We start from the raw sequence: 12,481 nt of genomic DNA, 5'->3' as shown, positions 1-12,481 counted from the left end.
TGGGCCTGACCATCCCAAAACACAATCTTGAAAAATGCATATTCCTGAAAAGAAGCAAGATATGGGGCAAGCCCTGGCAGCTGTTCTGGGTTAGGTAAACAAAGCAAAAAGCCAGTTAGCTGGCCTAGGTGAAGGTAAGCTGATCCCAGCAAACTCTTAAAATATCAGAACAAGTTGTGCACAGTTGAGAACAGAACACTCCTGGCAACAGGGCTCAGCCTGGCATACCAATAGTGACCCTTGAATTTCAGTTTCATTAGCCAAAAGAAACCACTGAGACACTGCCAAGAAATGGTAATTTCCTTACATTCAATGCTCTGCTTGTTTCAGCTGTTTTCTTCTTTTTGGCAGAATCATCAATTTATTAAAGACTTGTGTTAATTTGTCTTAGTTATGTTGCTTTGTTGGTCATTGGTAATTGTGCTGTAATATGTTTACAAGGATTAAAAAAAAGACAAATAAAACCTCAGGACTTCATTAAGAGGAAGATGTAAATAATTCATTATCACTATTTTCATGCTAAACTTCAGTGTGTGTGTGTGTGTGTGTGTTACTGTGATTGAATTGTGATTAAGTAATTTATGCAAGTTCAGATAGTGTATTCATTAGCGGCCCTGTTCTTTGGTATTGCAGGATCTTCGTAATTCTCTTGATAAAGAACGCGAGAGAAGTTTGGTCCTTTACTCAAATGAAAGATCTGAAAGAACCTGCATTACACCAAGAGCTATGGAATCTGATAGAATTCCCTCTGGAATTAAGGACAGTCGTTCAACTGGAAGACCTACTTCTGAAGATCTCAAGGTTAAAGAAATTACTGTAGTTCATATTCTTATAGAAATGCTTAGCAAAATTCCAAATTCTATTATTTTAGTAACTATAGTGTGAAATATATTTTGTTCTTATACAAGATAAAAATAAATATATTATTTAAAGGACTATCTTCATCAGCTCATTTGTTATAAAAATATCATAAATTTTCTGCTTTCCTGAACAACATCAGATTGTCTTCACTATAAAAATTACTGATGACAGCTCATTCCATTTTTAGCATTTATATGATTCAAGAGTATGAAACTATCTCATTTCACTTATATTATAGAGATTATAGTCATTGTTAATTGCTTGATTTTTCTGTTAGAAACACTGACACAAAAAAAATCATAAATAATTATACATTATACTGATGAAAGTATGTTATTTTTATGAAGATGCAGTTGGCAGTCGAAAAGGAGCGTTTTACAGAATTACAAAGGTCATATGAGAGGGAGCGTCTTAAAGTTGTGACCCAGAATGAGCAAGCTCATGCTGAAAGAGCACGTGCCCGAGTTGATCTAATGGAAGAACAGGGAAAATGTGCAGAATTGACTAAAACTGTCAGGAACTTGGAAATGGAAAAGGATGCCCTAATGAGACAGGTAAGAGAATACTCCAGTTTATTTTTATTTCACGAGTTATTATTGGCAATATTTGTTGCTTCCACTGTTTTTATTGCTAGTATATATTACATTTTTTTATTACCATACTATATTTTATTGTTTGTATAAAAACTATATTATATAGTATAGTTTTTGATTGCATCATAGTATCCTGTTTATTATAGGATACTATGATGACCACAGTGAGTAATGACTTTAGTCAATCTGCTTCCACTAGTTTCATAATAATAGTGTTTTGACCATTGAAGCAACCTTAGGCATAAAACTTATCACAAGTTTAAATAGGTACAACTATAAAGCATGTCATTTGTACTAAATATAATTATCACATCCATTCAACTTTATTGGGAATGAACTCAAAAGTATCATAATATATTATTATTAATATAGAGCTAGTTGCAGAACGACAATGACGTGCAACATGATAGTACCTTACCATTCAGCGATCAGTGCACAACAACAGTGGGCCAGGGAAACTAATGAGCTAAACTAACCAATTCTGTTTTATTGTATATAAAGTTAAGTTACCCAACTACATCAAGATGTTTACATTGACACAATGGAAATCCCTGCTTGATACTAACAATGCTGTTTACTTGTGCACTACAGCTTAAGTTGAAAACAAACTGGTCTATCTTTGGTACAGACATCAGGAATGAAAATAGATGGAATAACTTTCTTGTAAATGCTGTATCTCGGTAAATTTAGAAATGGATTTGTAGTCTGTCATTTATTTTATATCATTTATAAAATCTTACGTTAAACTTTTCACATTTGGAGTATAAGACTGTGACATTAAAGCAAAAATAAAAGTTAGAAAATATACGGAGCATCATAAGAATAAAATTGGGCAACTCTGATCTCCATATAACTTGAATGGAGATCTACCCCAATGGATACAAATTATTGAGCAATCTATGGTGCTGAATTTAAAGAATGGTATTCATACCTAAATTTTATTTTAATACCATTGTCAGATATATTCTAAGGTTTGTATTTTTATAGTTAGTGAATATACATGTACAGTACTGTATTGACATCGGTTCACCGTCCACAGATGAGTAGTGATCGAGAGCGTTTACAAAGTCAAGAATCACGCATCCGAGTGTTAGAAGGAGAAATAAGGAAGCTTGAGGGTGATTTAAGAGCTCAAGCAGATGCACACCAAATTGCATCTCACAGAGTCCGTGATGAAGATACACAGCTTCACATATCATACACACGCACACTAAATAAATTAGTGAGTATAATTTTAATTTTAAACTAAATTTTAAAAGTAAAACATATAAAAAAGCTTGTTTTCTGGCTTGGCCTCCTTTGTAGCTTCCTGGAGCTTAAGGCACTAGTATACTGTTTTTCTTTACCTTACATTGTGATCGTAGTGCTGGTTAGTGTGACTTGTGATGTGACAATCATTTTAGGAGATATGTAGTGAGGAACAGTGGTGAAATTTATGAAAACATGAATTGTGATGCTGGATTTTTATATTAAGATGCACCTTTATCTTAGCCATTTTCTCAACAAAATAAAAAGTGTGATTATTTTTCATATAATCATCTCAACAATTTGTTGTCCAGATATGCCTGACCATTTGGCCTCAAATTTTATGATTAATTATGTTGGAACTGATGCCAACCAGTATTTCTGGTGGATGTCAAAGCTTACATTGTAGCTGGCATTTTGGAGGATTGCATCCCATTTGAGCAGGAGTATGGTGCATTCTGATTTTGCTAGCCGTAACTTTTTTTTTTTTTTCACAGGGAGAGGCAGAAGCTGAGCTCTGTACACTGCGTCACAAGCAGAGAACCTTGACCAAAGATTTAGAATTAGCTAGAGAGAAGGAAGAGCAGCTACAGAAAGAACTTGCAACAGAAAAGATGGCTATAAATAGACTTGGACTTCCTGCCTTAGCAAGGATTAATGTAAGATTTTCACTTTGTAATTGGGCGTGTCTAACTTTTTTGAGAGAGTGAGTGAAGGAATGAATAGCATTAAATTGATTATAAAATAATAATAATAAAAATGGACAGGTGAGAACTTATTAGGTATTATAGGTACTGTATATTTATTCATATTTCTCTACATAGGAAGTTGTAAATCTATGCAGTTTTGTTGTAGGCAGCATAAGATCAAATGTCTAGTTTCATATCTAGTATTAAAACTTTATTGGAAAATTTTATATTGTATTTTAATTATTGATAAGTAATTATTTTAATTACTTGTGTGCCTCCCAGAAAGAGGTACTTCATTGCACTCACTGCCGTATTTGTATCCCCCGATTTTCACAATCATTGTTTTTGACACCATTCCACAAAGGATCCTGGTTTTGTATTTTGCCTCTTTAGTATTTATTGTTAATCTAGGGCTTTTAGATGTTCAAGTTATATTTGTCTTTACTGGCTAATCTTGGATGAAATTGTATATTAACTGTATTTTCATTTACAGAATCTTGATGAGTATTTTGAACTGCAGCTTAAAGAAAATCTGGAACTTTGTAAGTCTGTATTACGATTGACTGACGACCGCCAATCCATGAGGCAAAAAATTCACAGTCTGGAGAATACTGTAACTGATCTCACTGGACAGCTTGCTGAAGCAAAAGCTGTAAGTCAACCAACTCTTCCTCTCAGTATTATGCATATTTATACTTGTTCCTAATAGGTATATCCTATGTATTTTGTTTTTCTTAAAATATTTTGTAGTGTATGTCCAATATCAGGAAAATGTCTTCATGTATAAACTCAACTCAAACAATTTGTACAGTCAAGATCCGTATTATTGTTGAGTACATGTGTAGCCACTGGATGATAGATTAAAAAAATGTGTGATTGAAGAGGGGAAAAAGGTTTAGTGAAGGGAAAAAGGAAAATGAGCAAGTATAATTGTACCAAAATTTGGGCATATGTAGGGGCAGAGTGCTCAAGATTTCAAATGGTAGAAACAAGTTGTTGATAAAACCATGTGTGTGTGTGTAATTACAGGATAAGAGCTATGCTTGTGGTGTGGTGTCCAATCTTCCCAATACTCTGTCATATAACACTTTGAAATTACTGACAGTTTTGGCGTCCACCATCACCACATTTAACTTGGTCCAACCATCTTCCACTTTCTTTGCAAAAGAAAACTTTCTAATATCTTTTTGGCACTTTTGTTTCCTTAGCTTGAATTTGTGTCATCTTGTTCTTGAAGTTGCTGGCTTTAAGGAATTCCTCTTTGTCAATTGTGTGTGTGTGAGGATGGATCTAGGAGTGAGGAAGCATGTACGAGAAATGGTATGAGTAAGAGTCTTGTTGAGTATTAGTAGATTGTCTTAGATTCATTTAATGAGAATGGAATTCAAGGGCAGAATAAAGGGATTATATGGTAAAGACAGCTGACCAGTTTCATGGCATGGAAGAATGGAATAATAAATGATAGTAAGGATGGGGAAAGGAGTCAAGAGTGCTTGAAAGATGTGTGTGGTGACAGAGCCTTGTGGAGAAACCTCTGCTGTGGCACCCCCTAATTGAGAGCTCCAGGGAGGGAGCAAGTGTATGGGATATAGATATACTGCACCTTACAACCTATTATTTATTTCCACAGGCTCTCGGTAATAATCCTAGAACAGAAAAAATGCTTAAAAAGGAACGTTCAATATGGGAAAGAGAGAGAATCTCTCTGCAAAAAATAATTTCACAGAAAGAAGGTGAAGTAACAAAATTGCAAGAAGCGTTATACAGGACCACTCAAAATGTCAACAATACTCAGTTACGGGATGAGAGAGTAAGAAACATTAGACTATTCAGAATTTATAATAAAACTTGTATGTCTATATATAGTTTGATAAAACACTTAAAATATTTTATGCCAAAAAACTTCATAGTTTGTAAATTGAAGTGATAATTAAATATGATCTTTGAACATACAGGATTTAGAACTGCTCAGTATTTTGTTTATTAGTGTTAAATTTGTACTGTAACTTTTCAGATGCAGCATATTTATGGGAAATATATACAATCCGAGCACTGGCGCAAGGCATTAATTTGGCAAAAGCGATACCTACTTGTAGTTATAAAGGGGTACAGAGACACCGAGCATGACACCTTATCTCGGCTACATACCATGGCAAGTAGAGTTAATGGACCTGTCAGAAGTGAAGCAGCAGAAGCCGTATCTAGTTCTAGAATACACAGATTCAGGTGCGTGCATGTTATGTATTTAAAAAAAATACATGGATGATATTTAATTTTGGTTGAAATTAATTACAACAATTCTTGAGTACAGAGTATTTAACTAAGTTATTAAAAGAAATTTGTTAAAAGAAGCTGTTTAATATTTCAGGGTTGGAGTTTTAGCAGTAATTGCAATCTGTCGGATGAAGAATATGATTCAAAGGTATCGGCAGAAGAGACAGCTTGGATTACAGTTTCTTTTCCCTACTTCTCACGCGGCATTTACCATCACATCTGCTCAAGGTAAAATAAATTTTAAATACCATATACTGTGTGTTTAAATTGGATACACGTATTTAATACAAACCTTACCTAGATCTTGTACTGCTACTTTTTTATAACTATTTGCTTCTGAAATCCTTTCTTGACAGTATAGTGTCAATGAGTTTTCCAGTGAGTTTCAATATTTCAGGTATAGATATAAAAGTACTTTGTAGAATCAAAAGTATAGTACTTTATTTTATCTCAGTTTTAATCAATTATTCTTTTTAACAGCTACTCTTCCATGAAGTAGTGGTCACATATATAATCCTCACCAGACACATAACTACTTTTAAGAGATTTAAAAGCAGTTAAAACCTTTCCAATAATTCAGTATTCAGTTTGGTTACCAAAGCAAACTGGCACTGGTAAACACCATTATCTTGCACTGATTGTCAACCAAAATTCTCCTTCAGTGAATTGGTGACAAAGGCTCTGGATATACTAGGAATCTTCTCCAACACTACCAATATTCATCAGCATATGACACAACACTCAATGAGTCGAGTTCCAACCCTCACCCTAAATGCTACAAGCCTCACTACAGAGCAGACAGTCAATCCTGCCCTTTTTAAGTTGTCTACTCTAACCCCTCGTCCTTGCTCTCTGCTCCCACCCTCATTTGAGCTCTCCTCTCTCAACCCCCCCCCCTCCCCTTTGAACTCGTTTTCTGTCATTCTCTCCCCCCCCCCCCTCCCTTCCTTCTCATTCTTCTTTGAGATCTCCACTACCAACTTCACTCAAGTTCTCTGTTCTCAGCTCCAGGCCTTGCAGAAGCCCTCTGCTTTTGGCCACCTTCATCACTCACATCCTACCTGACTCCACCAGCAGCACATAACAAGCATCCTCATCTCAACTTATCTTGACATGCCTTCCAACTGTTGTAGTCTAACTACAGTACTGTATATTAAGTAAACATAAAATCTGCCATACTCTTTGAATGTTGTCACCCAAAACTGTATGTTACAGCATCGGTATGAGAGAGCGTCGGTGTGTGAGAGTGAGGGAGAACAATGGGGGGTGGAGTTATGATATGGAATAGTATTCATTTAGGGAATTACTTATAACTTTTCTATGGTATTTATCTACCATCATCCTAATGTTCAGGAGAGGCTTCCGAAAGCAGCAGGCCGGGATCATCTGATCAAGTTGTAGCTGGAGGAAGCCGAAACTCTATTACTGGTCTGACTCCTCCTACCAAAGGACCATCAGATATCCCTAATATGTTGTGGTCTGCACCTTCCTCCTCCCGCAGGTACAGTATTGTTTGTTTGAAGGTACAGGTACAGTGCTGTTATTTCCCCTTACGCTTGAAAGTACTGTATTGCCATTTACCCCTATATTTGAAAGTATTGTGTGCAAATATTTTAACTGTAGCTACATATGCATGTCTACAGAGATGTGGACTGTATTCATTATTTTTGGAGATAAAGTGGCATTCTGACTTCAATTTATCCCCCATCAATTTATATTGTAGTTATTATGTTAACCTCAAATTTTGCTACAGTGTACCTCTTAATAAACTTACATATTATGTTAAGGACCTGCCCGAAACGCTATGCGTGTTAGTGGCTGTGCAAGTGTGTAAAAACACCATTGTTATGTACTTTCACAAACCCAATGTACCTTCTTGTATATAAAAAAAAAAGTGAAAATAGTCACAAGCAGAATAATTATTGTTTGAAGTGGTAAGGAGTTGGCCAGTGTCATCCCTTGATGGTACCCCCCAATTTGCTATTTATGCACTATGCTTAAAAAAACTGAAATTCAAAAAAATGAAAAATGTGATTTTCTGTCATTTCAAGGTATATGACACATTTTAGCATCATCAGAACATTTACTGTCAGAATATAGATGACATGTTTTAGTGTCATCAAAACACAAAAGTGTTTAATTTACAGATTTACAGATGTTTGCCACTAGGAAGGCTCCAGAAGTAAGGCAATCAAGCTACAAACACATGATGAGAGTTCAACATAGCATCATTGAAAAACACAAAAACACAGGGGAGACATGATTACAATGTACAAAATATTATAAGACTTGGACAAAGTGTACAAGAATAATATTTTAAATGAAAAATAAATCTTGAGTATAGTCGTAAAGCGATAAATCTATCTAATAAACATGTCGTTTTTCAAATTGGACAGATGATTATAAATAGGCACAAGTGGATGTATAAGTCAACTCCCTAGAATTGCTTTTGAAGAAGTACAGTATATACAACAGAACACTGGAAATTGGTGTAGTTGTGCTAGGAAATTGGTAGAATGCTGATAGCTAAGAGGCAGGGCTCAGGCTCTGGAGGCCTCTTCCTGTAAACACACCTCGCTAAACAATCTCTTGTACATTTCTACATGCTACATTTATTATTTGAATTTTATAAAGATAGCAAAGAAATACAACTGTTAGGACTAATGATGGAATCTGAAAACTTTTAGTAATTTATTAATGAAATATTTGTTTTTTATAGTGTTCAAAACCCTAACAATGTTCTGACTTAAATATATGAATATCTTATTTGCAGGAGCCTGTTCCATGAGGAAGAATCCCCCAGATTAAATGAGTATATTGAAAGGCTCGACAATATCCATTCTGTGCTGGGTTTAAATTCAAAGAATATTTAAAACTGCTTTAGTTTTGTGTATAAATTATCTAAAAATCTAAATGAAAAATATATATACACTTGAATTTTTTGAAATACTAGGTGTCTAAATGGGACATTAGTGGAGTGGGGACCCTTTTTATGTCAGTTCTCTTAGAATCTGTGCCATTAAGCTACTGTATATTAATTTTAGATATACTGTAGCAGTTAAGAATTGAAACCAAAGTCATAGATATTAAATGCTGGATAGGTAGTTAATTCATGGCTCTCATAGAAAGTAAGTTGTTATTGCCACACTGGATTCTCTGTGATTACATGTTTGTTATTTTTAATCATACATGTGATTTAATTGTAACTTAGGTGTCAGGATATTAATTTGTTTCTAGTTGTCATCATCACATTATAGCTAAATGCTTTATTCATGAAATATATGACTACTGTACAGTGTATATATAATGTCTTTAGAGATGCACCTCATTTGTAGTTCAAATTAAATCTTGGATAGTCACACCCCGAGTAGAGTTGTCATGTGTTGAGGGATTACAGTCGATGACTACAATAACTTCTCGGTCATTGCATACTCAGTATTTCTATTTGATTCTATTTATTTTTTTAAATTATAATGATCGAATAGCTGACGTGTAAGTTATGCCTATGATTACTTGTGCTATTGAATAACTTAAAGTTCTATGATGTGGGAATTGATATTTTCACTATCTGATGTACCTTCTGTATAGACTTTTAAGAATGATATGGATTAAAGTATGATTCGGGGGTAAGATTTTTCACATGAACTTGGCATTACCTTATATAAGCAATAAGAATAGTAAGGAAAGCTGCTACAGTAGCTACCAATTTTTCTGCTCTACTCTGAAATCAAGTTAGATGACGCTAGTTCTGCGTTCTTCATTTTTAAGAATGATTATCTAAAAATAAATATGTAACCTCTGCAGTTTGAGATTGAAAATCCGTGGTTAAATAATATATGTCAGCTTAAGTATAATTTACAGTACAGACTTTATAGACCATTTTCTGGCTTTCTGACATACATTGTTATAAATATAATGGGAGCATAATAAAAGACAATGTATTATTCAAGGTTGAATTGTTCCCCAAATTTTCTCTGAAGGAGGACTGACTTTTATGCATGTGTTGCCAAGGTTGTTTTTATGTCTAAAAGAAACATATCTTTTAATTCTAGAGAAACCAGTGAATGTGCCTGGTTCATTGCATGAACATGTCAAATTTTATAGAGCTTCCATTTATATATTTTAGAGATGCAAAGCTTTCTTTTTATGGCGGAGCTTCCTTTTTTGTTATGAAATATCAGATTTTATCTGTACAGTGTGCGCATCACTAGTCTTCGGTATTTAAGGATTACTTTTTTATATACTACATTATGTATTCCATGTAACCCAGATCATGTTAAGCCTACACAAAGGCCATTTTTATAATCCTGTTTATTTAAAAATCCTACAAATAAAATTTTATGGATATACTGTAGTAATTTTATTAACCTGTGATTCAGAATAAAAATATTTATTTTCTCAAATGCCTTTGGGTAGACTCCTCAGTTTTTAGTTGTCCCTAACTTAATAATTGACTCATTATATTTCCCTAGTTTCTTCTACATATAGTTGTTGTTGAAGTTGAATTTATCAGTCTGAAAATAGAGGCACATGTGTGACGATGTATATTGAATTTTGTAACTAGCTCATCAAGATTGTAACTTGCTTAGCTAAATGAATTGTGGGGTTCAGTCCCTGAGCCCATTATGTGCCTCTGTAACCCTTTCCACTACCGCCCACAAGATGGGTATGGGGTGCATAATAAATGAACTAAACTAACTTATCATATGCCTTAGCTTACATGGCCACCATTTTCGGAACTTCCGTTAGTATTAGCTGACCAATCTAAGCTTAGTGAAATTGAAAGTCAGTGGCGCCTACTGTTAACCATTGACTAGTCCAACATTTGTAAGGGACAAATTCCGACATCTGAATCGTCATTTTAGACCAAGACAATAACTGTCAAGAACACTGCTGGCGATCCCATACTGATTGACCTCGCTGAGTTTGTGTTGAAAATATACAGCTTGCCGATCAGTAATGCCCCGGTTGAACGGATATTTTCGAGAGTAACGTCTATGAAAACTAAACTGAGAAATCTTGAATGGGAATGGGACTTGAGCTTTTGACATCAGTCTTGAGAATCAAAACATATCTTGAAGAAAATGTAACTTGTTGCTCGTCATTTGAACCACCCATGTCAATGCTTAAATATGAGTCTGCAATATACAAAAACGAGGTTGTGGATGCAGATCAAGATCTTGGTAATCTTCAACTGTAAAGATGTGGAAGGACTTCACACCCATTAAGCTTCAAACAGTAAATATTGGTAAGTTATCCTATTATCATATTGGTTAAATATATATATGCAGAGATAATGTTAATAAAACAATTAAAATCGTTTAATGTACTCTATATATCATAATAGATTACTTTGAAACCCGTATCAGTCACTAAACAAAAAATTGGGCTACTCTTATTACACATTCGTTACTTTTAGACCGTTAGCTCGCTACTTTTAGCAATTTGAATTTGGCAATCCTGATTCAGAATTCGGCTCAAAAATCACGCTCAGGAGTCAAATTTCGGACATTTCAAATATTTTGAAAACTGCAGGGGGGTTTGGGCAAAATATGACCCATTGCCGTTTTCAGTAATTGGCATATTTTCGGTATAAAAAGTCGTAATTTGAAAATGAAAATAGGTGCAGAGTCAGAATTCGGCTCAAAAATTACGCTCAGGAGTCAAATACCCGACATTTCAGATATTTTGAAAACTGCAGGGGGGGGGGGGCAAAATATGACCCATCACCGTTTTCAGTAATTGGCATATTTTCGGTATAAAAAGTCGTAATTTGAAAATGAAAATAGGTGCAGAGAGTCAGAATTCGGCTCAAAAATCACGCTCATGAGTCAAATTTCCGACATTTCAGATATTTTGAAAACTGCAGGGGGGTTTGGGCAAAATATGACCCATCGCCGTTTTCAGTAATTGGAATATTTTTGGTATAAAATTCGTAATTTGAAAATGAAAATAGGTGCAGAGAGTCAGAATTCGACTCAAAAATCACGCTCAGGAGTCAAATTTCGGACATTTCAGATATTTTGAAAACTGCAGGGGGGTTTGGGCAAAATATGACCCATCGCCGTTTTCAGTAATTGGCATATTTTCGGTGTAAAAATTCGTAATTTGAAAATGAAAATAGGTACAGAGAGTAAGAATTCGGTTCAAAAATCACCCTCAGGAGTAAAATTTCCGACACTTCAGATATTTTGAAAACTGCAGGGTGGTTTGGGCAAAATATGACCCATCGCCGTTTTCAGTAATTGCCATATTTTCGGTATAAAAAGTAGAAATTTTAAATTGAAAATAGGTGCAGAGAGTCAGAATTCGGCTCAAAAATCACGCTCAGGAGTCAAATTTCCGACTCTTCAGATATTTTGAAAACTGCAGGGGGGTTTGGGCAAAATATGACCCATCGCCGTTTTCAATAATTGGCATATTTTCGGTATAAAAAGTAGTAATTTGAAAATGAAAATAGGTGCAGAGTCAGAATTCGGCTCAAAAATTACGCTCAGGAGTCAAATATCCGACATTTCAGATATTTTGAAAACTGCAGGGGGGTTTGGGCAAAATATGACCCATCGCCGTTTTCAGTAATTGCCATATTTTCGGTATAAAAAGTCGTAATTTGAAAATGAAAATAGGTGCAGAGAGTCAGAATTTGGCTCAAAAATCACGCTCAGGAGTCAAATTTTCGACATTTCAGATATTTTGAAAACTGCAGGGGGGTTTGGGCAAAATATGACCCATCGCCGTTTTCAATAATTGGCATATTTTCGGTATAAAAAGTTGTAATTTGGAAAGGAAAATAGGTGCAGAGAGTCAGAATTCGGCTCA

At 34.8% G+C, this 12,481-nt stretch overlaps 1 protein-coding gene across 7 annotated transcripts in view; it reads left to right on the top strand.

The window, feature by feature from the left end:
• Positions 1-10,012, top strand: part of LOC123755388 (A-kinase anchor protein 9) — a 104,315-nt gene extending 94,303 nt beyond the window's left edge. For 6 of the 7 annotated variants that reach the window (XM_045737976.1, XM_045737974.1, XM_045737972.1 and 3 more), the window contains 10 exons: positions 634-801; positions 1,209-1,415; positions 2,494-2,676; positions 3,197-3,358; positions 3,882-4,040; positions 5,019-5,198; positions 5,403-5,614; positions 5,757-5,890; positions 7,016-7,163; positions 8,436-10,012. In XM_045737976.1, the coding sequence (XP_045593932.1) occupies positions 634-801; positions 1,209-1,415; positions 2,494-2,676; positions 3,197-3,358; positions 3,882-4,040; positions 5,019-5,198; positions 5,403-5,614; positions 5,757-5,890; positions 7,016-7,163; positions 8,436-8,535 (1,653 nt within the window). In that variant the 3' untranslated portion in view covers positions 8,536-10,012. The remainder of the gene's footprint in view (positions 1-633; positions 802-1,208; positions 1,416-2,493; positions 2,677-3,196; positions 3,359-3,881; positions 4,041-5,018; positions 5,199-5,402; positions 5,615-5,756; positions 5,891-7,015; positions 7,164-8,435) is intronic. The other variant, XM_045737971.1, reaches the window with a different exon arrangement.
• The last annotated feature ends 2,469 nt before the right edge of the window (positions 10,013-12,481 follow it).

This window comes from Procambarus clarkii, chromosome 52 (assembly GCF_040958095.1).
Source record: "Procambarus clarkii isolate CNS0578487 chromosome 52, FALCON_Pclarkii_2.0, whole genome shotgun sequence".
NCBI lineage: Eukaryota > Metazoa > Arthropoda > Malacostraca > Decapoda > Cambaridae > Procambarus > Procambarus clarkii.
The sequence above is the reverse complement of the archived record's forward strand: the minus strand, read 5'-3'. Positions and strand labels throughout refer to the sequence as shown.